The following is a 25,588-nucleotide window of genomic DNA, read 5'->3' on the forward strand; positions in this document are numbered from 1 at the left end:
GAAAATGAGATAATCAAAATTAAGGCCTTTTCAATGTGAAGAATAGAAAATTAAAAGATGCAACTAAATAATTTTTTCCTATGGAATCAAAAATGAAATATGCTGTTTCCTCAAAACTAAAACCTAGTTCAAATCAGTTCAATCTAACATTGAAGAAAAAAATAGTAAACTGGATTTTTAAATTTAATTGTTATTTCTTGAAAAAAAAAGAAAGAAAGAAATGACATTTAAATTCCAAGGTTTTATGCATATACAAATGTAGCCGAACCAAGCTACAGTGCTTAATTGCCCGAGTGCTTTGCACGGGCAGGAACAGCTCTCTGTGTTACAGAATAAAGTGCAAACCCCTGCCAGGAAAGCATGTGCAAACCATCTGACACGCAGCTGCTAGAGGAATCATATTGATGGAGATGGACCATTAAGCTCCTCCTCAAGTCACCATGAAGTCGTCTCTGGTACCTTACTTCTGGTCATCCTTTCTTCTTGACCTCATCAAGTAGAACACCTTGGCTTGGTGGTCTTGCTGAGAAGGGCCATTTAATTTTAGTAGATTTAAATTTAGTAGCTTTAGTAGCCCAACAATGTGCCCAGCCTCAATAGTTGGCCCTTATAGTCCTCACTGTTTGAAAACTAGTTCAGAAATCCTGGCCCTGTGCTCGAGATTAACCTGGGCTTGTTTTGAACCAGTGTAGATGGGAAGCAACACAGACCTGTGCTTGATGCAATACGTGTTCGATTTATGATGGCAAAACCTTCTTCTCTTTCATACCTTCTGGTGCAAAAGGAGGTAGGGGGGAAATAATCTTACTTCTGAATCAAATGATCCTTCCTTTTCATACTTAATTAATAGCACAGTCTTCACAGAGGCTGAAACACTTTGGCTTCAGTTGACAGAAACATGTTTTATCTGTGTGCCTGCCTGTCCAGATTTTTACTCTTGCACATTAAAGTGATATCTCCATGTCTGGTCCTATAAAACTGATGGCAAAAAGCCTATTGATTTCAGTTGAGCAGAAGCCAGTAGATGCTGATCTTACCTGGCCAGTGTTCTGTCACAGATATATTCTGTAATAATTCATATAGTTGATCCAGCAAGAAACTATGAATATGCAATAAAAATCACATTTCAGGAACTTTTGCATCCTTTCCAGTTAATCAAAAGGAACAAAGAGAAGGACCAGATGACCCATAACAAAAGATCTTTATCATTTCCTCTGTACTTTCTTCATTGCTGAAGTGCTTTCTTCATCCCTGAGAGACGTTCAGTGCCCAATTGCTATTCAGAAGACGCTTTCTTTGGTGATGTCAAGGGCACCAAGAAGCCACAGATCCTGATTCTGCAAAATACTCCGGGTCTCTGGAAGACTCTGAGCATCCACAGCATCCTCTGGGGTCTGCATGGAGGTTCATCCTAAATCCCTGTCGTGGAGCTGCTCCACGTGGGCTGGAGCTGAATTCTCCTCCTTGCTGAAGAGCTCCGTGGTTTCTGACCTGCTCTGCTCGCAGACTGGGGCCGTGTCCTCCTCCAGCTCTTGAGAGACAGCGGAAGTTCAGATCAAGCCATGTGTTTAAATACTGGATTTCAGGTCTCTCTGTGATTTATCTGGGTCTGTCATGCCTATAACGTGAAAAATACTCGGCTTAACGAGAAAGTGGACTGCGTTCCTATTCCAGCTCCTATATCCCTGCTTCAATCTAAACCACTCTGCCCTCACAAAGAACCTTTCAAGGCAAAGAATTTCAAAAATTACCGCTATGAAGGGTCCGAGAACCTACATTGTAAAGAAGTCCCCCAAAGATCTATCACCATTGCAGATTTGCTTGGATTTCTTGCTCCAGCAATGGGTCCATTTTCGCACGCATACAAACAGATCTTTTGTTTTCCTAAGTATGTGTGAGCCTTATGGAATCCTCTCCGAAAAAAAAAAGCGGCTTCGGTTTCAAAGTGTAACATGCCAGAAGCAGTTGCTTTGAGGCCATCCTTGCCTCTAACATGGTTTTTATTAGAACAATGTCTTCCAAATTGAAATTAGTACCAGTTTGCAGGAAGGACTCGAGCCTCAACATCTGTTGGTGTAAACAGCGGAGTAAAATGTGAGTTCAGAAGAATATCTGTAGCTTGGTAGTAGAGCTGACAACCTACTTGTGAATGCAGAGCCAGTTCAAGTACCAAACCCTGCATAAAGGAGCACCGTAAATATTTCTTTATCAAACTTGCTGACTGGTTTTACAATTTCCAAGCAAATAAAACAACAGACTGGCATGGAAGTGTCACCAGGAGCAACCTTGGGAACTGCTAAGCTTAGAAAGGAAGTTTGCAACGAAAGGTTTTTTGTTGTGATTTACATTGCCAGTAAAGCTAAACCCCAGGAGAATTTTTGGCCTATGTGGGGTTTTTGCAGTCTGCTGAATGCAGGATGTGGACGCTCTCCGCTCACCAGATTTTAAAACAATCCCCAAAATAGCTCTGCAGGATTCAAAGCCTGTAAGCAGTGGGTAAGTTGCATTAATTGGACATTAGTTAGTGGGTAGTTGCGTTAACAGGGCTCTGAGTTTAGTTTAAAATCTAATAATTCCATGGGATTATTTGAAGAGTTTGGCCCCTTCCTCCCTACATTCTCCCCTCAGGTATTTGTGTATGTTGATCAAATCCCCTCTGATCACTCAGTCTTATTCTGATAGTAGTTTCGGATTCCCCTAATCAGCTGGGGGAAACCTGGGTGATCTGCAGATTGGATCAGAGGAGATGCATGAGGGTGACAACGTTTGTCATGGGGCAGAACAGGTGGCTGGGACCTGTGGCCTGGAACCAGCAACTGGTTCCAAACCCAGGTTTTAATCTCTGTGTCTATTAGAGGTCTTTCCCAGAATGTCACTCGCTGTCTTTTTCAATATTTTGGTCCAAAGTGCACTAAGACCAAACCTTCTTGGTTTCTTGCCTGCTCTGGATTTAGGAGGATAATCTTTTGCTGGTTTAATTTAATCCACATCAGTTCTTACATTCTTTTCCCACTGGAAGGCTTCAGCTTTTCTGGCTGTACTGGAAGTAGCATTTGGTATAAACCATAAACCCGTCCTCAGACAACTTAATCTATTCAAAATCATGCTGAAAGGGGAAAAAAAAAGGATTACTATTGCAAACAACGACTTGTATATCTTTATCTAAAGCAAAAAAAAAAAAAAAAAAACCCTCTGAGGGCTGTGACAGACAAGTTTTGTCCTTAGATCCAGCTGTAACACTTCAAAATATTTCTATTTTAGCTGCTGGCTACATTGCTGCACTCTGCCTAGAGCAGAGCTGCCTCCTGCAAGGCTTGAGCTGCAAACACAGCCGAGTCCAGTGGTGATGGACCTTGGATTAGTTTGCATCCTGTGGTACCTGATACAGTGAAGATGCTTGGAGTTTAAGGTCAGAAGAGCTTTGTAGCTTAACAGCCTCTCCCTGTGAGTTTGGTTATTTGGATATAACTGTTGACTGAATCTCCTTTATGCCTCAGTTTAGTGATTCTTCTTGGAATATCCCAACGAGGGCCAAAATGTGCTCGGTTTGTGACTGACTTTTCTGTGCACGTGTGTAATAATCCTCAGATAAACTGATCAGGAGATTGTGCTGCCTAAAGACAGTGTTTGTCTTTCCAGGCACTTAAGGTATTAATTATCAGGATGGAAGGAAACTGAAATGTTTGCAGGGAGTTTTCAGAAACAAGTGTGAGCTGGAATATTGAGGAAGAGGCGAGCTGCAAGAAGGGCCATCTAGCAGATTATGCTTTCAGCTGGCAGGTTCCTAGCCTTCCAATAAGAAAGATGAAGGTAATAAATATGTAGTGTTCTTAATTTATGGCTCTGATACAAGTTGTACTGCTCTACACAGGTCATGATTGAGATTCTCTGCCAGATTACTCTGGAATTGCATCCGTGCTAATCCCATAGCAATGCGATTCTTGAAGCTTAAGGATTCTCCAGAACGTGCTCAAGTGTGTTAGAAGGAGACATAGCGAGATACGAGGTGCTTCTGGAGCAGAGATTAAAGGCAAAAGGAAATGCTTGCTTATCCTTCCAGAAGGTTTTTTGTGTGTGTTTATGTCTCAAATGTTTTTCATTAACGCTGAAATTCCACCTCAAAGTGAGACCATTTGCAAAGAGAACGTGCTCGTTTGCTCCCTCCCGTTAGAGCCAACACCAGAACTAACCTCGGCAGGACAAGATTCAACCCTTATGGTTTTTAAACCATGTATTTTACACCGTGTAACCGCTGGTATCCACCAGCACTGGAACCTTGCCCCGGGTGTAATAAACCCTCATTTAAACCGCTGCACAGTTCAGCTGCTGCCTGGAACAGCTGCGCGGCTGTAATTTGCCAATAGGATGTATTACATCCTGATTACAGTTTCTGCTGAGTGATAGGCCAAAATTACAAGGCAGAAATGTGGCTAATGGTGATAAGGGAGATAAGTCTATTCATCGACTGCCCGTGTTTAATATTTGCAGAACAGATGCTGTTTGTTCCCGTCCGGGTGGATTTGCATGGAAATGTTCTTCCATTCTGCGGGTGTCTTCAGGTTAATGAAGAAACTTTATCAGATGTTTTGGTGAGGGAGGGGGAAGAGAGGTGGAATGTATTGGCCGGTTTCTCCTGCTTTCTCAGCACGGAGGAACCTAAGGGAAGGGATAGGCCTCGTGCAGCAAGCAGGACCAGCGCCGGGTCTGGGATGGAGCTTCTGCTTCTGGCAGGGGTGGCGAGGAAACAACGTGGCCTGTGGTGTCCCCGGCGCCGCGGCCTGCAGGGAGCGGCTCCCTCTGAACAGTGTGGCCCTGCTCCGGCACTAGGAGCCCTGGGCCTCACGGGCTGTGGAAACACACACGGAGCGTGCCCGGAATCGGTCGGCGGCCCCAGGGCCACCACGTCTCTTGCCGGAGCACACCTCAGAATCACAGAGTCACAGGATGGTTGAGGTTGGAAGGGACCTCTAGAGATCATCCAGTCCAACCCCCTGCTCCAGCAGGGACACCCAGAGCACGGGGTACCTGGCCACATCTAGGTGGGTTTGGAGACCTCCAGAGAAGGAGACTCCACAGCCTCCCTGGGCAGCCTGTTCCAGGGCTCTGGCACCCTCACAGTAAAGAAGTTCTTCCTCACAAGGAGATGGAGCTGCCTGAGTTTCAACTTGTACCCATCACCCCTTGTCCTGTCACTGGCCAACACCTCGGAGCGCCCCAGCTGCTGCCCATGGGATGACACAAAGTCCTCGGTTCTCTGCGTGTCCCCCCTCTTGGCGCTTGGGAAGCGATTCCAACTAGTAGCACGGAGGGCTGGAAAATCCTTTGGCAATGCCCAGTGTAAAATGTATATATATATTTTATATATATATATATTCCATGCTTCCTACAGCCATGAGTGCAGGTTCCAGGATGGAGCATTATCAGCAGGGCTCTGATAAGGCTGGGAATGCGTGTGAGGAATGTGTGTATTAAGAGGCTGAGGCCCCAGGCCGGGCCGCGGGGCCCTGTCACACCCTGCTGGGATTTGTGCTCCAGTTCCTCCATAAAAGGCCCTTTTCAAAGCACAAACGGGGGCCTCTGGAAGGACAGCGCAGTCTGGTTTATCCTAATCTTTATGAAATGCTCTGCGACCTCCTTCGGATAAAACATTTGAGAAAAATGAGGTACTCGGGCACAAAAGGCAGCCCTCGATGGAGTTGCAGTTGTGTGGGATCGCAGGGCAGCCATCCAGCAGCACTAACGTGGGAGAGCGGGGCCACCGAGGTGGCTCTAAGAGACCCCCAGTCTTAACAGAGGCAATTTCCAATTTATTCTGTGCTGCTGTGCTGTGTCCAGTGTCAGATCCCAAGGGAACCCAAGATAACGGGCTGTGCATTTCTACTTTTCTGGTTCGTTTTTGTCCATCTGTTCCTACAGTCATCATTATTAGCAAGGCAGGACAGTGAGCGCGGACACTGGGGTAAACACTCGCCCAGCCGAGCACCTGCAGAGCCCCGAGACCAGTTTTAGTCTGCGGAGCAGATTACATGAGTTACACCAGGTGATGCGCTGAGCTGCAGGAAATTTGGGATTTGACTTAATACAAATAAAAGCACTCTCCCGAGGAAAAAGAGACTGTTCGGTAACATCGGAGTGTCAACTACGCCTTCAAAACAGCCATTTAGCTTTTATTTCAGCTCCCTCCTCAAGACATGAAGAGCAGAGGAGGGAGGGTTATAATTTCGGCAGCCCTTTCCTTGGATTTGCCCTATGTCCTGCCATGGATGCATTAATTCCTTCCCTTGCCCACGTTGTTCGTGCAAGCGCTGCACTCGACTCGCCCGCGGCCAAGGGGCCTTAACATTATTGAGGCAATTCGGAGCAGCCAGTGCATTAGAGAGGCAATTGAGAGGTAACAGGGTATCCAGAGTGGAGTGATAAGAGCAAATGGGATGGTTATCTCATGTGAGCGCTCGGGGGTCCTATTTCAAACCGCTAAATGGCTGCGGGAAGTGAGCAGAAAATGCAAGGGAGGGGGCAAAGGGCTGCATTAAACCTCACGGCACAGCTGCCACATGTGGGACCACACAGGGACCTTCAGCTGACCCCATCAGCTGTCAAAGAAAAGTGATGGTGGTCCCTGAAGTGGGACCGAAGCCGCCGAGCGTCGCAGGGCCCTGCAAAGCGCTTCCCTTCGCTAGGCCCGACCTTGCTGTCAAGTCTTGCAAATATAAACCCCATTGCCCTCGCTTCGGGGTGAGTTTTAGCAGGGTAAGTCCCAGAATCGTAAGGTGCCGGGCAGGGCTGTGTAGGAAGCTGCAAACCTTGGCTGCAAAGTGCTTTCCCTCCCAGAGCTGCTCCTGACCTCTCTATATTCACTGCACACGGGAGTGAAACTCTCTTTAACCTGATTACAATTCCCACTCGGCATTTTGGCGCTGGAAATTCAGACATCAATTTGTATCAATTTTATCACTTGTGAAAAACCAGAAGTGTGTCAGATGCATTGTGGCCACCGCTGCTTTTCAGGCTGCAGATACATGGGCTGCAGGTGCCGAGACCATTTCACATTTAAGCCGGTGTTTAATTCTCCTAATAGCACCAGGACTGCAAAGGCTCAGAGCTTCACACCCAGGATTAAGAGACCTCCTAAATACAGAGTCTTAGCGTCGCAGGGAAGGCAAAGAACAACAGGGCTGCCGAGAACTGTTCTTGAAAAACATTTATTTTTTTAATGGGTCGATAGCGCTGACTCCCAAGCCCCGGTTACAGCACAGTTTCGCTCTGCACATCCCTCTGGGGACAACTGCCTCTGATGGAAGAAAAAGCCCCACAAAGAAGCCCCCCAACCGAGCAAGTTGGTACCAACAAACTGTGTTGAATGTTCTACCTCTCCTGGGACTGAGCTCCTGCCGCGGGGCCCAGCTGCAGGATGGTGGTTCCACGGGCCCCAAATGACTGAATAAACGTTCAGCTGCAAAAGAAATGGGGCAGGGAAGGCTGCTGGGACCCAGCGGCTGCTGGTTTTCTTCTCTGCAGACATTTCAAAAGGAAATCTATGCGTTGCGATTTCTCCTCCTGAGCCCCGGCATTAGGAAAGTCAAATACAAACCCCGAGACCGATGTACACAAAATAGTGAACAAATGTCCAGATATTTCTAACCCTCCCTCCCCGTTTACTGTGCCATGATAACCTCAAGAAAACAACAAAACTCCACATTCAAATCATGTTGGATCTAATTTTTAAGAGGGAGGGGTGCAGATGCAGCACACAGCATAGCAACTGTCAAGCAATTTTTAAGGCAAATTTATTCCCATTTATTAAGAGTTGAGTTTTTTTGTTTGTTTGCTTTGCTTTTAAGCTGTTAAGTGACATGATCTCAGCTGGACATTAAGCTTAGGCAATTGAATCCAAGTTTCAGTGAAGTCAACCCATGTTGATCTGAGCCTAGAAGACCGCCAAATATTATTCCCAAGAACATGGATGAGAACAAATTAAAAACATTTAAAATACTCCAGATGCACAACTCTCCAAGAATGAACCTCCCCTCAGAGACCAGCTTGAGCCCAACTAAAACACACACACGCACACGTACGAAGCAGGACACAAGGGCAAGCCTCTACGAACACAATGCTGAATACAGACCAAAGCAGAGCCAAACCTAAATTCCACAGATGCGAGAGCATGGACAAAGTTATGAGTAAAAAAATAGGGTGGGGGGAAGAAACAGGACCCCGGAGAGGGCTGTTTCGTTGGGTGGAATGGAAAATCAAAAGTCTGCCGAATGCAAAGGAAGGGAGCTCTTAGGTGCACGCACAGAAAGGTGGGTAGTGGCTCAGTCGCCTCATCTCTCAGCTGGGTTAGTTGGTTGTGCCTTTCCCCTCCCTTTGAGATCCAGGTGGTGGTGCCAGGAGGTCCGTGCGTTTACTCAGTCTGTGCGTCGTAGTTGGCCCCCCCTGCTTTCTTCAGCTCGTTCTTGATGTAATCCTCGTCCAGCTCTTTGTGGTCACTGATCACAAATTCTTTGGCAAAGTTCTGCGAGAGATAAAGGAGAAGCAGTGTCAGAAAGCGGGACACATGTCCGAGCACTCACACAGAGAAGGGTCAGCCGGTTTCTGTGGCTCTCTGAGCCGTATTCCCTTATCTACATGATAGGGATGATAAACACAAAGCTGTGGAAAACAGGGCTATAGGGATGATGAAACATAACACTTCATCTGCAGACCTTTTTATGTGTCTTCTATACTCGCTGGCTGCAACACCTAACCCTGTGCTACGCAACAGCTCTTCCTAGAGATACATGCACGGGCTTAGCCAAGTTTCCTAAACAGTTTCTGAGAAAGGAGTAACTACTTTAGCAGATTCCCCTGTCCCTTCTCTGAACCATCTCATGGCCAAAACCGAGGTGCTCAACTACAGGCTGCAGTTTTTTCCTGTGGGCTCCAGAATGCTCCGTGGCCTAAGGGTCCAAATGGATCTTTAAGAACCCCTCTATTAACACCCTTGGAAGCAGCAGCTTCCTCCGTGTGTGGAGGCAAGCCAGGCTGGCTGCCCAAGGCCCAGGCCATGGGGCTGTTACTGACATGGACTTGGCCAACGGAGCCAACCTTCGGAGCAGGATCCCAGCGCGCCGGGAAGGTCCCTGTCACCCCTGTCACTGCAGCGAGGGGCTCCTGCCTCAGCGAGACCCTCTGGGCTGCCTCCGGGCAAGGAGACGCTTCCACAAGCAGCACGTTTGGAAGAATGGACCAAATCCCAACGGCTGCAGGGAGCCCAGGAAGCAGCGATGGGTGTGAGCAGCGGCGGTCCCCGTGCAAACGCGCCAGGGGTTCTGCCCGTGCCACCCTCGGGGCCTGGGAGAGCTCCTCATCTGGCAGCGTCCCAAAGGCCTTGCATTGGGACGGGGGAAGGAGCGCGGTGGCGACGGATTCGGCTTGAAAGAGCCTCAGATTTGGCTTGAAAGGGCCTCGCTGGCTCTTTCATGCGGTGGAAAAATAGGAGGGAGAGCAGAGCAGTTCCCTCCCCGCCGCCAGCCGCCCAGGCGGCCGCTGATCCTGTTTCACAGGGCAGGAAATCCTCAGCAGTGAAGAGTTAGTTGCTTAGGGGAAAACAAAAGACAGCTCAGAGCAGCGACAAGGAGCCCTGGCTGCCCTGCTGCTGTTCAGCAGCCCCCAGAAGAAGACCCAAGGAGCAGCGGTGGCTTCACTAAATCACACGCAACACGAAGTAATTACAATCGCTCAACTCTCTTCTCAACACACAGCTACCCAGATGGTTCCAGGGTGATCATCTGTGGGCATCAGCCACGATTTTGCACAATATTAGCGAGACACCTTGCAAGGCTTGAGCAATTTCCCCTTGCAGAGTGATCTCCGTGGGGCAGATGGGTGATGTTCACAGCATGTTCTGCCACTCTGAAATATCCTCTTAGCTGACTGGGCCACCTCTTGTGCCAGATTTGTACCCTCTGGGTGCAATCTGGGTCACTGCTATAAATAACTCCTTACCTTAACACGGGCAGGGCTTGTTTGGTTCTCTGCACTGACACTTACCCACCTTGATGGCTCCAAGGGCAGAAGTTGCTTTGGGGGAGTTTGCTGCCCGGGGAGCCTGATTTTGATATCCCACTTGACCCTCCTTCAATCATCGCCTCCCTCATCACTCTAACTTGGCTCTTTCAGCTCTCAGGGTTAAGATTTGCAAAGACTTGTTCAGAGCTCAAATCCTAAGATGAAGGAAGTCACACAACTATTTCAGAGACAGCCGAAACCCTCTGCTGCTTCCTGTGTCATCAGCGCAAAAGAGAGGAGAGACTCCAGGTCTCACATCAGAAGATGAGACACGTCCCAGCTCCGTCCCCTTTGCAGTTCACTCCTTTTCTGTCACCTCTAAACCCGCCAGAATATAAAGCCACCCCCAACCGCTTTAACCGCTCAGCTAGAGCAAGGCAGAGGTCTTTATTCCTCGCAACTGTCACCTGCAATTTTAAATAACCAGTCACAGCTCCTGCAGAGCACCAGGGCTGCAAAGCCTTGGCCTCAAACGGCTCGGAGGGGCCTGGACCTGTGCGCAGCGTCTGCTCTGGCACCAGATCTCCTCCTGCCCTCACGAGCCTCGCTGTGGGGCGGGAGAAGCCCCTGGTTTCTCTCCTCTCCTCTTGCTGCTCTCCAGCTCCCGTCCAAGGGCTGTGTGGCCCGAGGCACCGGGACCATCTGCGACGCCTCGGCCCTTGCTTCCCTGTTGAGCGTCTCCTTTTGCCTCCTGCATTTCCGCTTCTCCCTCTTCCCCCATCGCCAGGCTCTTCCCGGCAGCGGCAGGAAGCCTCGCGCGTGAATCCCAGCCTTTGTATCCCCCGGAGTCACCCGGACGGTGCACACAACAGGGCCATTTTTCTCTATGGCCCTCAGGACACAGCAGAGGCCGGCGTCTTGGCTTCGCCTCTTCACCCCCCGAGCACGACACGCAGAGCAGAGTGCGCCCAGGGCTCCTCAGGGCGCCCGTCTCACCCAAGCTCCGCTGTTCCTCTGCGGAGCACTTGTCCCAGTGCAGGTCACCGTGTCCTCGGCACCCATTCCAAGTGCAGGACACCAGGGAAAGGGCTCCAGCCCTGCAGACTTTTCCTCCATCTCTGCCTTGGAAGCAGGAGAGCTGCGCTGCAAACTCACTCTTTTCCTTGCAGGCCATTTTATGAGGGGGGAAAACCAGGGTGGAGTAGATTTTCTCGGCAGCCAGGGACGGTGCCGGACACTCGGGCAGCTTCTTGCTGGTTTTATTTATGTCAGGAGCAGCCTACCTTGATGCTCAAATCCTCAGATCCGTGTCTAACCCTCTGACCATCCAACGCTCAGCACAGAGGCCATGGGACAAAAGGCCTTGCAGCTGCTCTGAGTGTAGGGAGAGCTAGAGGGTGACAAGCCCCTACAGACAAGCTGTAGTCTGGCTGCATCTAACCTGTGGGTCCAGCACCCACTGTCAGGCTCCAAGGTAGCAGCAGTGGCCCTGCCAGCTTTTGCACACAACAGCTGTAGCCGTTGGGAGAAGCCAGCCTGGATCTCTGGCAAACGCATCTCTCAGCAATGAAACTGATCCAGCTGATCCTAAAATTACTCCTATGTGTGCTGCATCCCACTGGAAAAGACACAGCTTTGCGGTGTGATGGGAGGCTGTTCATCTTGGCCTGAAGTTCTGTATCAAGTCACCACCTTCACTAGACCAGGGCTGGGATTTCTTGTAAATCCATATCCATGTGTTATGGTAGGAAAGCCAGAAGAGGAAAATCAGTCAAAAAGTACAATTTTGTTTGCATTGCCAGAAGTATCGAATCTCACTCCGTTTACTCACCTTCCTGATAGACACTGCCTCACAGCCATGGTAAAGGACACAGCTATTACCTTTCAAGTTTGATTTTCTGACTGCCTCCCACATAACTATTAAAACATTTTCTGTTCAGAGTGACAGAGGAAACCCAGTGCACACCCAGTTGCATCCATTTCATCTGCCCCAAGACCAGGGCTGTATCCCCAGAGTGGATCCTTCCTCCTTTGGGAGCAGCCTAAGGATGCCTAAGGAAGCGGATCCTGCTAGAGCAGTGGGGAATCCAGAAGGCAAGAGGTGAACAGGAAAGGTCTGATTGTGAGTCCCAAAGTGGCAACTCAGTAAAGCGGTTGACTTCACTAAAGCCAGGCAAATTCCTCACCAAAAATAAAGATGAATAAAATGCCACGGATATTTGCTCACAGAAACAGAGCTGTTTTACCCTGAATACAATTTAGGCAAATAATAGAGCACATGACTTTGTGGGGGTAGAAGTGCTGGAAAAAAACAGAGAAGAGGCAAAGTTCGTGGAAAATGAGAGACAAACTGGCCGGGGCTGCAGAAAAGCTTGGTCTGGTCAGGAGAGGGGCCTCAGCACTGCCTACCGAAGGCTTAAAAGCTCTTGGTGGGAAATGCATTCATGAAGGCAACAGGTTTGCAGGGGGGAAGCGATACTGAGAGGGAAACCAAGTCCTGTTTTCAGTTCTCCAGCATTTACATCCACAGACAGGAACTCTGATGGCCCTTTTGCATCAGTGCAATGATCTGTATTCCAGTGGCCCCTGCAGCGACGGAGCTCCAAACAGCAGCCCTGAGAACAGGTCTCCTGGTTTGAGCCTTTGAGATGTTCTTTTTTGAGCCGTTTCAAGGTTTTGATTTGTTTTCAGACTGAATGAACTGGAATTGGTACGTACAAAGGAAGTAACAGGTAAAACCATCCTTAGTCTTGGGGATGTAAAAGTTTGAGACTCAGCAAAGTTGACACACTCGGCATCACTTTCCTCCATGTGTCTGCTTCCACAATGAAGCCTCCACACAAGTATTTGCCTTGATCCTTAAGTAGTTTAAATACTTTTTCCCCTATCCTACCCTTGTTTTTCACATGCTTCATCCAAGTCTTCTAGATGAGGTAAAGATGATGGAAAGATGATGGAAAGATGGAAAATAAAGAGACATGAAAAATGCTACCGAGTGTTCCTTAAAGCAGTGCTTAAAGAAATGCAAAATGCATTTCCTCACGATGTAAAATAAGTGCGATAAATGCAAATAACATTTTCCTGTAATATAAAAAAGCTAATAAGGATATTCCCCAAATAAGACTTGATATGGATCAGGGGAACTAGGGTTATTTGCACCAGATGAGCTCCATCCCTGTAATTTTAGTTGTTACAGCTAAAAATCAATTGTTCTTTCCTGCTGAGAGATCTTCTGGCAACCCCTGCTGACAATCAGCATCGTTTCCCAGCACCTCCTATAGAATCTGCAGCAGCTGCTCCCCCTTCCAAGCGAGGAATACAAAAGTGAGGGCAATCTGAACCTTCTCCTGAGTAGCTAATGCCCCCCTTATGTTCACCCTATGTCAGGTGCTCCTAGGAGCGCCTTGATAACCACCACATGTGAAGATCCTTTCCTCTACAGATGCAGTGTGGAGGGTTTTGCCTGTGAGGCCCTATTGGAGCTGACTTGCCTTCCCTGTGAGTGTCTTGGCACTGCAGCAGTGTTTGATGGTGCTTGTGCAGCTTTCAGCAGGGCTCACAAGGAGTCCTTGGTACTCTAAAGTCCCCTCTTTAGAGTAATGATTATCACAGATGAGGAACCAACATTGAGGTAAATTTGTACTTTCTTATTATAGCAAATGATTGTCTGTATTTTTCTATGTACAGCTCACATCTCAAATAAGCCCTGCTAAAATCAGAAATAATGGGGTGACTGGGAATGAACTCAGGAAGACAAAAAGCAGGAGAAGTATTGTCAGACATAGCACTGGGATAAGCTTCTTTCCTTATTAGTTATTAAATGGGTTTTCTTAGTTATGAAATTGGAGGATTTATTGCATTTGTTTGTTTCTTGTTTGCTATAGGCTATCTGTAAGGTTACATGCATGCAAAAAGAAAACTGTTTTACACATGTCCAACTGCACTGACTGGGACTGAGCTGCACATGTAGCTGTCTCGGTCACTATCTACTGGGAGCATAAACTCACATCCTTTCTTTCACTGACACTGGCTTAAAGACAGCCAGCAAGCCAGAAACTGGACTTGTGTGGAAAGGCTGCTTGTTTTTGCACAGGAATAGTAGTAACTATTTACTCCCTGTCCATGCAGGAACTGCAGCTTCTTGGGAATAGTTTGTCCTGCTAAGTGTCTCTGCAGTGTTACAAAGTGAATCAGAAATGTCTTCCTACTGGAACTGTCTCTGTGTCACTGGTTGATCTGGATAGTCCTGGATTAGCTCTTCATGGATATCCATTCCCATTAGATATGGGATGTATTGTCTCATGGTCATGCGAGATGCGTACTAAGTCACCTGTACAAATAGTTTTAATGCCTCTATAAAGACACTGTTTCAATTCATTGATAAAATAATTTATAACTTTCTTAAGGGAAAGATATTGCCGTTGACTTTACATTAGAAATAATTTAGAATGGATTAGCCTGAGTTGCTAAAGAAAAATGTACTGAACACAAGTCGTATTGTCTTCATATTTTAGCAGAAATTACCTAGAATATGACTGCTTTTAAGTGACTGCCAAGAGTAGTTAATGTTCCACCATGTTATCAGCTTGCCGAGATTACTAGTCAAATAGGAAATTGGTGAAGTTGCAGATGATCTTTAATAAAATTGAGGGATAGAGTGGCATTTGGGAATGTTATTCAAATCAACAGAAATCCAAGTGTCTAAACATATTTTAAAAAAATTTGGACTTAACTCTTCTATGAGTTATTCATTAGTACTCTATAACTTTATCTCCAATTACAATTATACAATTTCAGTTGTTTCACATAAATAGAGGCTTGCTTCCCTATCTACAAGGGATCATGAAAGTCTCTTTTCAGGACCCTTTGTATTGCTGTTATTTAGCAAGATTTAATACCAATGCTTATCTCCTGAGAGGAATATGTATATGCTTCTTATGTAAAAACAATCTTCTATATAAGAGAAATTAACTGATGAACAGAGCTCTTATTCTCATTCTCCATATTATACTTTTGAAGATTTCCTTATATAGGCAAGAGGAGAATTGAGGAAGGTATTTGAGTATTCAGCCTGTTCCCCCCACACAGTAAGAAAGACCATTCTCAGGCATTAGAGTTGGTGCTGGATTTAGTTGAAAGAGCTAATCTTGCTATAAGTACCTCTTCAGAGGAAACATAGGCTAAGCATTAATATCTTCCCAGCTGGAGTCAGGCAGTTCTTTGGGGCCTTCTGCAATTCCCATCTCTCACAGTAGCTGGTTGTTTTCCCTGGTTTTAACAGTCATTGAGCTTGAAGCCTGATGGAACAAGCCCCATGTCTCAACACCCTGCTAGGCCTTGAATGAGTTAAGTGCTGTGCTGGGATTGGGCAGACAAAGCCAAGAAAAGTCCTTCCAAGGTGCGTTTCTCCTTTTTCCTGATACGCCCAATGCCAAACAGAGGACTATTCAGATCTAGTTAGCTATTAAAGGCTGTTAGTTAATTGGTACTGATAGGAACTTTAGACTTCAGCTGACTGTATCCATGAATTCACTGTGCAGAGACAAAAGGCCTCAAGAAGAAAAAATTACACAAGGTGTGTGTTTCCCCAACTAACTACTAAGCTCAAGGATGATCTGATCCTTCCCCCTCATGTCCATAGGGTTAGGAGAAGACAGCTGAGGGCTAGGAGCAGAAGGGAGCAGTTACCTGTACTACTTCTTTGACCAGCGTCTTGTCCGTCCCGGTCTTGGCTCTCTGCAGGCCGCTGACGCTCTCTCCGATCCAGGTGATGAGGGCGAACTTGACTCGCTTGCTCATGGCGTCGCCGGTGGTGAACCGGACAAAGCCAAACAATCGCACGTCATCTGGAGAGACACAACCGAGGAGAGCCGTGAAAAACAAAGCATCCTCACCCCGCTCTTTTGTGGGGTGGGAATATTCCTCCCAGCTTCATGACCAAGTCATTATGACACTGAGTGTCTGCTAGGATTGCTGTGGGTTTCGAGGGGCCCTGCAGGGCTTGAAGCATGTGTCAGCGTTAGGCCGTGTCTGCCCATGGAGCTTGGAGCAACTGGGAGGGCTCTGGCTCTGCCGGCTGCACCATTAGTGATGAGTTTGGAAGGGGCTAAAAAGAGTCAGTTCAAGGGCCACTGAGCCAACCCAGGGATGCCTCCAGTCAGATCATTCATCTACAGGTCACTTAAGGCTGGGTTATCACTTGCTTGCTTTCTTTCTCACAGGGTAGCAAGACAGCAAGGATGTATTTTATGTATTTTATAACATACATTCTGAAACTGGCCACTGTGCAGGTCTGATTCTTTCCCCTCCTTCCCTTTAGCAAAACTTTTGGCCCCCTTGTAGAATGAGTTTACAAGGGGCAAAGCAGCAGGAGCAAAAACCATCTGCAATGACTTTTCCAGCTGGGCTTTCCTACTCTAAGACCTGTAGAGAAGGGGGAACATCAGACCTTGGATTTTAAAAATGTTCTAATCCTTGCTTCACAGCTGGATTCTGCTATATCAGGCCAGACTGGAGTTATTTAGTCTGGTTATGGTGTAAAGCCCTTGCAGACTCCTTGTCTGGAGGAGGTGGGTGTCTCACTGCAGGCTGACTCACACGCCGAGGTGCAGGACGCCTCCATGACCACAAGCACAGCAGGGCCTGGGATCTCCACTCATATCCCTGGTTTCAGGGCTCAGGATTCAGGATGCTGAATCCGGTGACCAGGATCATGCAGGAACGTGGAGCAGATGGGCAGCTGTGCAACAAACCTCATCACAGCCACGTCATCCTTGCCAGCGAACACCTTTGCAGGCAAGCAAGATGACTCAGAAGAATAAACTTTGAGAAGCAGCATGTTAATCCCTGTTGTGACCAGCTCAGCAGGGACTTTGTTTTGTCTATTTGCTGTCTTGACTACTTGCCAGGGGAGAACACAGTCTCAAAGCGTGGTAACATGTTTCCTAATACCACCTCCGTTTAGGTTCTTCACAGCACTGATAAATGGTCAGGAGAGCCCCAGGAGCTCGGCAAGAATCGGGCCTATATTGTCCATCCTCAGAGAAAAATAAAAGGGGGGCTGGAAATCAGTGCGGGGGAAAAAAGAAAGAGATTCTCTGAAGTCTGACAAGTGTCAGAGCTTGTTTTGTGACAGAGCTTTGCTTTGCCAAAGACTGAGTAAATAGAACTATCTTTGAAGAAAAATATCAATTTCTTAAGCATTAAAATCTCCATCAATTGTCTCCACATTTTGTTCCTTATATGGCTTTTTGCTGTTGAAAAAAAAGATATTGGGAAAATACCTTTTGGTTTAAAAAAAAAAAAAGGGAGGGTCTGTAAGACTGTGTAAAACAAATTCCACTAAGAATTCCAAATCTGAAACAAAAAAAGGTGGAGTTTGTTCAAAAAATTAGACATACAAATGGATCTCCTGGAGAAGAACCACGTGCATCAAAAGTGAAGGAAAACAAAATTTCTCTGGTGGATGCCCTATTCCTGGCAAGTATGAGAAGCCTCTGGTGAGAACTCGCCTTCCTGACAGCAAATAAATCCTCTTGTCCAGATTGATTAGAACCGTAAATGAACCGACAACCAGAAAATGCCCAAGGTGAAGAGAGACTGTAAATCCCTGAATGTTGCAACTAACAGTTATAGGGGGAAAAAAACTCTTGCTTCCCCAGATCCGAGAGTAAAGGAGGCCACACTTTGCTAAGAACTGTGCTGTGGTTCCTGTGGGAACCCGGTGCCAGAAGGCAATTTAATGTCATCAAGTCCTGGCCCCTGCTATGCTGTAACCGTGTCACAATCTTTGTCATGGGCCGATCGCTTTTCACCTTGAATATATAGGTTTTCTACCTTGCTACTTATACTACAGGCTGCCGCAGATCCTGAAGACTGCTTTGGGGTTTGGCCCTTTATACAGATAACGTGCGAATATGATGAAGATTTCCCAGTTTTTGCAAGAATTTGTGCAGAGCTTTTTCATAGTGACTCTTGAAGGAGCGTATCTGGCAGCATGAGCTTTAACTTGACATGAGCCCACAGGTCACTGGCAGCAGGGGCATCTCAATGCTCAGAGGAAGAGTTTGAGCACTTGCTCATTCTGGTTGAGAGCAGCTTCATTAGTGTCATCTAAGAGGGTCCAAATTAGCTGCTCCCTCTGAGCTCTCATCTTTTAGAGCACCTCGAGCTTGCTGAGTCTGAGCAACTGTTACCTCATCGTGTTGAGTCCTAAGATGTTTAATGAGCAAATGAGGTTAGACTTAGGACTTGGACTTTGGCAATATTTCCCCAGGGCACGTTTACCTGTATGGGCTTGAAGGGTTGAACCCGAGCTGGGTGCTTTCTCCTCGCCTCTCCCCATGGAGGTTATACCCACATTTATATCCACACTAGGCAGCTCCTCAGCTACCTTGGGATTGTACTGAATAAGAATTGAATATGAGCTACCAGCATGTGATGCTTTAACTTAACGAGCCAGGCTGTGAATTGCAGGGGCAGATAAAGCCAAGAGGGAACATGAGTCAAGGCTCTTAAGAGGCCTCTTAGTTTCTAAGTGAGCTCTGGGAGCAGACGGGGAGGATTCCAGCATGTCCCTCCAGCTGCTGCTCTGCAGCCCAGAGCAGCAGCGCTTGGGAATCCCGCTGGGCTGCAACGTGTTCGGAGCGATAACGGCATCAAAATCAGGCGCTTTTATAGGCACAGGTTTCCTCTTTCACACTTAATCAGTTCTACCCTGGCACCTCATCTCACTGTGCTGGAAGTCCTCACTGGCAACTGCACTCGAAATCGCCAGGCATTAATATCCTCATTTTCACAAAAAAAAACACGTTGGTTTTAGGAATTTGCTGGGTGTGTGGGAGACTCTTACAAATCATAGAGAGACAGCAGATTTCCTCTGGAAGAGGAAATCCTGCCTAGCTCTACACAACCACCTTCCTAAGCCATGCATTTCAGGGCAGAGAGAAGCAAATAAGGCGTATTATTAATAGAAGTGGGTAGAACAGAAATAGCAGCTTTATTTGAGAGGATTTCACAGCTACAAATGGCAGAAATTAACAACGTTAATTCCTACTAATGTCATCACTCCTTTAGCTGCAATTGGCAAAAGGTGCTTGCAAACCACGAAAAGCACAATGAATGCCTTAATGAACATTGCTTAGCATCTTTCTCCAAACCTCTTACTTATCAGTAAGGCAGGATTTTCCAAATATACTGATTAAGCTGCTCTTGGCTGTCAGCAAAGCTTGATGCCAAGTTGTAGAGGTTTCCTAAATGGAATTCCTTTTTTTCCCCCTGTAATTCAGCTGCACTAAAAAAAATCCCCATTGAAATGCACTGAATCACTGGGAAAAGATATTAGCTGCAAGAAAGAAACACCCTGGCAAAAGCTTCAGTCTTAGAGCTCTGAATGGCCAAGCACGAGACACGGTGAGAAAAGGCCACCACGCCAGGCCTCACCTGCCTGCTAAGCCAAGGTCAGGCATCTGAGAGCAAGATCCGCCTTGGTGACCTATGCCATGAATTGCCAGCAGCATCTGACAGACTGCAGCAGGGATTTGCTTCAGTCAGCATTTATTCATTTTGTGATTAATTTGCAGATTTCCCACCTTTTCACCCAAACTCTTTTAGTCACCCAGCGAGGGGGCGAACCATGTTCTTTAAGTCATCTAAGATGAATATTTTGTCCTCAGGAGCATAAACAAGGCAAGGAGGACCCAGCATGGGCCACGTGTGGTCAACAAGCAGTTGGTCACAGAGGTCCCGTGCTGGCCTCTGTCTTGAACTGGGGATAGACTGGAGCACCAAGGGGAGGGAATGGGGGGCTCTCATCCTGATCCTTGGTCCTTTTCTCCGTAGGAAGGAAAGACTTCGTTAGAGTCAGATAGAAGTCAGAGCGGCCCCAAAACCATCCCTGTCCCTAGGTCTTCCTTTCAATGTATGTATGGGAAAGTAAGGAAGACAAAAGGTTTTGTCTGTGAGGTTTTTTTTTTGTTGTTGTTTACAAATCTCAGGTGGTTTCCTACAGCTTGAGATGCCAACATAATGGTGTTTATCAGTGATGTGACTCTCACCCCTTATCTCCCAAGCTCTGTGTACATCAGTTAGGGCCAGGCTCTACATGGGAATTGCCACAAGCCCTGAAGAGTCTGCATTTATTTCCAGAGTTGGTTCTGTTCTTATTTGCTTCCTAATATCTTATGTCAAGCAGAAATAATTTTGTAGTTTATTTATTTCATACGAAAGATCTTCAGTTCTTCCTTGTGCTGAATGTACAGTGTGGTTTTGATGTCATCTTTTCAGACACATGAATAACTATCCCCTTTCATGCTCACATTGCAATTATTTATCTGGACTGGGGCTTTTCAAATAGAAGGGTCATTATTTCCTTTGTCAGAGATGCACTGAGAAACAACTGTTCACATATGAGATGGAGGAAAATACCGTATTTGAACCTCTCTATTACTTCAAGGCCATGTCCACATTAAAGAAATTAAACTGCAGACATGGACTATGCAATGCATAGACTATGTTGCTCAGTAATATTTGCACAGAAAATGCACCAGGCTGACCAGTGCAGTCAGGTATCACTGTTAATTAATTAAACTTTAAGCCTCTGTTTTGGACTAGTGTTGTAGCTCAGCATTTCAACTGTACGTCATGCAACTCCTCTCAGCAACAGCACTGCCAGCCCAAGTAAAAGACTAAAATTAACTACAAAAAAAAAACCCAATCCTCTTACATCCTTCCGTACAACAACCTTCAATTCTTATCTGTGTTCCTGACTCCAAATCCGCCAGCTCAGCTCCTCAGCTTTTTGTCTGGAATACTGACGGCACGTACTGCTAACCACCAAATTACTGCTGTGTCTGGATCCCGGCCGTCTGCAGGGCCAAGAGCTGGAGCTGTGAAGCAGAATGGATCAAAAGCCTTGAATGAAGTCCTTGTTTAACACAGAGGTAATCTTTGCTGTTAAGCCACACCAAAACAGTCCTGTGCCAGAAGACACGGGGTGCCTGTCCCGCGTGTTCAATGACCCTGACACAGTTAATGTCCTCAACTTACGGTCTCCAGGCTCTTCAGGTCAGGCAAAAGGAAATGCAGCCATGTACATGGGACACTGTACAGGACTCGAAGAGGAAATGTTACTAGAGGCCGCCTCCTAGTTGTCTAAGGCCAAAATGTGCTGGTCTTCTTGTGGTCTGATATGGACCTGAGCGTGACAGCAAATGAAGAGCAGCAGCTCAGGTGCTGGTGCAGCTATAACCATGGGCCCCTAAACAAAAGGGCATTGAAGAATTTCCTACCATGTTCTTTTTGTCCTTGAAGATGGGCAATCACTGTCCCCAAATAATGGGAAGGGGAAGGACAATGGTTTGATGATGCATTTCCTCACACTTCTCCGCCAGCACACACAGCGTAGTAAATGGTCCAGAAAGAGAGAGGCTGCACTGTGGGATATGTGACATGTAGTTCCGATGGAGGCGGAATAATTGGGAATAGAGCAACGAAACCTGCACGGGATGCACAGGGAGAGTGGTGGTTCCCGAAGCCGATCCGGGCCCCTTGCCCCAGGATCTCAGCATCTCGGCCGTTCCTGCGTTTTGGTTCATTGAACCGCAGCCCACGGAGCGTTTCCGGAGTTTTGCAGAGAGCTGCTTTGTCACAGGGTCTTTTTGAGCTGCTACAACCAGCAAATAAAGCACTTTCACTTTCTTTCCCTGGGTCCCCACCCACTGCTGCTCCCTGAGAAGGTTCACAGGCCCAGCAATGAGTTGGGCCATGGTCCACATGGAAGGTGTTATGTATGGAAGGAAGGACAAGAAAAAATATGACCCCCTAAAAATCCCCTTGTTGTTGTTACCCCAGCCCTTCGTTACTCCTTGCACAAGCTGCATACCCATGAGAAGCAAATCCTCCAAGCCAAAGGACTTCTTGGTCCCAGAGCCACATCAATTAGCACCCATAGACTCTGCCTGCCCTGTAATTTAATGTCCGCGAGGAAAGCGGGATGTACAGCACGCTGAGGGTGCTTTTAATGGGAATGGCTATTAAATAAAGTGCAAGGCACAGATGTTTTCCACTTGGAGCAGCACCAGCTATTGCTGGTGCCTGAGTGGAGCAGGGCAAGCTCTGCTGAGGGCCCTGGCAAGGCTTGGCATGCTGAGGTTTGCAGTTTGAGCTCCTGCTCTCACCTTCAGCCACCACATTACCCTCTGCCTCAAAGGGGCAGCTGCAGGACTCTGTGGCTTTCAGCAGTGTTTTGCACAAAACAGGAATTCAAAACAAGGAAGGAAGTTTATTATGTGTCATTTTTTTTTCTTTTTTTTTTATCTTTTCCTAACATTTGCTGTAGCGCTTTGCATGGACAGCAGCTCTTATCCCCTCCGGTAAAATTTAGAAGGACGAGAAGGGAAGAGATGTAGCAACAGGAAGGAACAACATTTAGCATCTCTTCCCTTCCTTCCTCCTCTTTCTCCACTGACTCTGTTCCAGTCAAAATATTCCACCCAGCTCTGCCTCACAGGCACGTTTGGCACCTTTCCTGCAGATGGGAGGGAATCTCTAACCCCACGGCTGGCACCAGCCCTGATTTCTGACTCTCCAGGGGTCTGGGCCATGGGGAGCTGCACACATGGAGCGAATGAAGCCACCTCTCTTCCTTCCTGCCCCAGGGCAGCAGCCCTTAATCCGTGGGCAGAGGAAATTCTTCTCTGACCCTCAGCCAAGAGCCTGTACTTGAGTTTGCCCAACTCTTTAAAGCCCAGAGGCAGGTTTAAGAACAACCTCTGGGGCCTCTGGTCTGCCAAACAGCCACCTGTGGAAGGTGCAAAATGGGAAAGAGGGAGAAAATCCAGCAGCCATAAGGGATTTAGCTTCACGTTTGGGCTAGCAAGGGGCCCCAGACAACCCCAAAGAAGCTCTTCTTCATATCCTCTCTCATCCTCCATATGCCTAAAACATGCAGAATTTCCCTTTTGCTGTAAAAATATTTAGTATTGGGGCCAGCTGGTGCAAAACAAAGTTTTCTCCAACTCTATCTGTTTTAAGGCCCTGTTTATAAATACAGGTTTGGCACCCGCGAGTGATGGCAAGAAAACAAACCTGGCCATACTCCAAAGTGCAGTATGGGCCTCCATTAATTGTTAAACACATCCAACCAGTGACTGCTCTCTGCCAAAGCCCTCTCCCTGCCCAGCCACTCGACCAAAATATCCCTTTTGCTAAGGAAGGGAACATAGGAACTGTTCCTAAAGAGGGTACCACTTCAGACAAAACATTAAGAATTGAATGAGACAAAATAAAGATAGACTCCTTAAAGGCAAGGAGAGAAAATAAACAGGGAAGGTTGTCTGGCAAGCCTCAGATGCCTAGAGATGCTGCTTCACTTATCTCAGACATGAGAAGAGCAGAGAACAAAGGCGCTCAGAGGTTCAGGCTGCTGAACTCCAAGAGAACCATTGACTCTTTAGATACTGTTGGCATGAGCTCCAGAAGTGCTGACACCTTGAAATCTCTCTGGACACAGCCAGGAATTGAGGTGCTCAGCACCTCAGGGCAAATAAATAAAGAAATAGAGTAATTAAAAAAAAAAAAAAAAAAAAAAAAAAAAAAGAAAAAGACGTTTCCTATCTTCAAAATGGACTTGTGTTGGAGAACCAAGGACAAGCCTTGGGCTTTTCTTTATGCCTGGTTATTGTTTGTTTGTTTCTTTTTCCTTTATGTTCCACATAAAGAAAAGTTCCATGGAGAAGGGTTCTTGTAGTACAAGTCACCAGCTCTCTGCTTGCTTGCGGACCCCAATTCAACCCCAACTGTTTGAATTTGTGGCAGATGCCAAGCTTTTGTGAGAATCCCCCACGCAAAGGTCTCAAGAACAGCTGGAAATTAGCACTTAAGTTGGCCGTGACAAGACCCCACTGCAAATCTCTTGCAAGAACAGGCTAAACCCTGTGATTTCGTGACTACTTCCCAGGGCTAGAATACAGTTTTTCCCTAGGAACTCTATTTATTGATCGGAAGACCAGTCCTGCCCTCGTTTCAGTCAGTGGGAATCCTCTCCTCAAACTCGACAAAATGCAGCCAAGCCCCAGGACTGGGAAAATTAGTGAGACTCTCTCAGTCATCAGTGTTTTAACCCATTCGAGGCTCTGCATTCACAGATTTGCCCCATCTTGGGAAGAGACAGATTGCTCGACACCCAGTTCCTTCACAGGCCGATATATAAGTCTAAAAATACAGAAGATTAAGCAGAACCTTGGACTACAGGGCAGCTAAGCGAGGTGGGGAGGCTTTGTTGGTTGCAGACATCAGGCATTAGTTATAAGTGCTTCACCTCTCATGTCACCTCATGCCATTATTAAATATCAGGCAGGATAGGGTGAAAAAGAACATATAATGCCCCCAGAAGTTATTCTGGAGGAAATCAAAGCACGTTTTTGTAAAAGCTGTCAAAACTTAAGATGAGATTAAGCTAAATGTTTCCCCGTGCGTTTTCATTCCGCCGCAGGGCTTTGTTGCTGACAGCTGAGCCACGAGCTGCCACGTCCAACACGGAGCCGCAGCGGCCCCGGCTCTGCGCTGCCACGGCCACAACCGTCCCCGGCACCCAACCGCTCCGCAAATCCGCATTCCTGCTCCTCCGAGGTGCAGAAATCAGAGCGAGCCCTCGAACTGCCCTTACGGTGCTGCTGCGGATATAATTTCCAAGGGAAGAATGTCCTTGCATAACAAGCCGCGTGACTAATTCCTTCTAGCCGCAAAAACTGGGGGATCTTTTGCTCTTCGGTGAGAAATGCCCTCAAACGGCCACACTGAACAATGGCCCCTGGCTCAGCGAGCGCTTTATCCGGTTCTCATTCAGACGGGGAAGCCGTGAGAAATTGGGGAAAGGAGGTAAAATCCCCAGGGCGCCGGGGTGAGACAAAGGAGCGATGGGGCTCCGGACTCTGGCTGCCACGGAGCGACTTGCGCTGTGGGGCAGCGGGAAAGCGGATCACGCTGGACAGACGGGGAGCGGCGGGACACGCTCCGGGGCGGCCGAGTTTCCTCCAGCTCTTTCTCCGGCTCGTCCCGGGCCGTGGGATGCGGCGTCCGGATCTCATCTGGGAGCCGCCACGGGCGGGCTTACCTGTGCACTTCCTTGTGAAGGTCTCGTAGTCCACCCCTTGGTCTCCGGGGACGATCGTGGAGCCATCGTATTTAAACGTCACCCTTGGAGAGGGGGAGAAGAGGAATACGTTTAAATTCACCCCTTAGGAAGAGGAAACAGGGAAGGAGGTATATTTAAAGTCACCCTTTGGGAAGAGAAAAGGGGAGATAGGAGGTGATGTGTGTAAAAAGCACCCCTAGGGAAGGAAGAACGCGGGAGATGGGAATCAGTTCATTCAGCTCATCCTTTAGGGAGGCCAAAGGGGCGATGCGTTTCAGCCACTTGGGGAAGGGGCCGGCGCGGTTGGGAGAGCCTCCCGGTGAGGGCGCGGGGCTGGGGCCCGCACGTACCAGTTGACGGCGGAGGCGTCGTCCCTGACGAGGTTGTAGGCCTCGCGACAGGCCTCCTTGTCGATCTTGGTGGCCATGGGGGCGGCGGGGGGCGCGGAGCGGCGCGGAGCTGGGG

The 25,588-nt window shown here is 47.5% G+C and overlaps 1 protein-coding gene across 1 annotated transcript; it reads right to left on the reverse strand.

Annotated features, from left to right (window-relative positions):
* Positions 1-7,354: 7,354 nt before the first annotated feature.
* Positions 7,355-25,582, reverse strand: COTL1 (coactosin like F-actin binding protein 1). The gene is made up of 4 exons (XM_026042366.1): positions 25,474-25,582; positions 25,103-25,185; positions 15,679-15,836; positions 7,355-8,515 (listed from the first exon to the last, which is right to left on the reverse strand). The coding sequence occupies exons 1-4, from the start codon at positions 25,548-25,550 to the stop codon at positions 8,405-8,407; spliced, it is 429 nt and encodes a 142-aa protein (XP_025898151.1). The 5' UTR covers positions 25,551-25,582; the 3' UTR covers positions 7,355-8,404.
* Between the last annotated feature and the right edge of the window lie 6 nt (positions 25,583-25,588).

This window comes from Nothoprocta perdicaria, unplaced genomic scaffold (genome assembly GCF_003342845.1).
Source record: "Nothoprocta perdicaria isolate Ctin4 unplaced genomic scaffold, notPer1 scaffold_30, whole genome shotgun sequence".
NCBI lineage: Eukaryota > Metazoa > Chordata > Aves > Tinamiformes > Tinamidae > Nothoprocta > Nothoprocta perdicaria.

Bases quoted from the DNA above. Each gene is read 5' to 3' on its own strand.
- COTL1 (XM_026042366.1), bottom strand. From the start codon at position 25,550: ATGGCCACCAAGATCGACAAGGAGGCCTGTCGCGAGGCCTACAACCTC. The intron at 25,186-25,473 runs GTACGTGCGGGC...CCCCTCTCCAAG, and splicing joins GACGCCTCCGCCGTCAACTG to GGTGACGTTTAAATACGATG. The intron at 8,516-15,678 runs GTAACTGCTCCC...TATCTCTCGCAG, and splicing joins TGGTCAAAGAAGTAGTACAG to AACTTTGCCAAAGAATTTGT.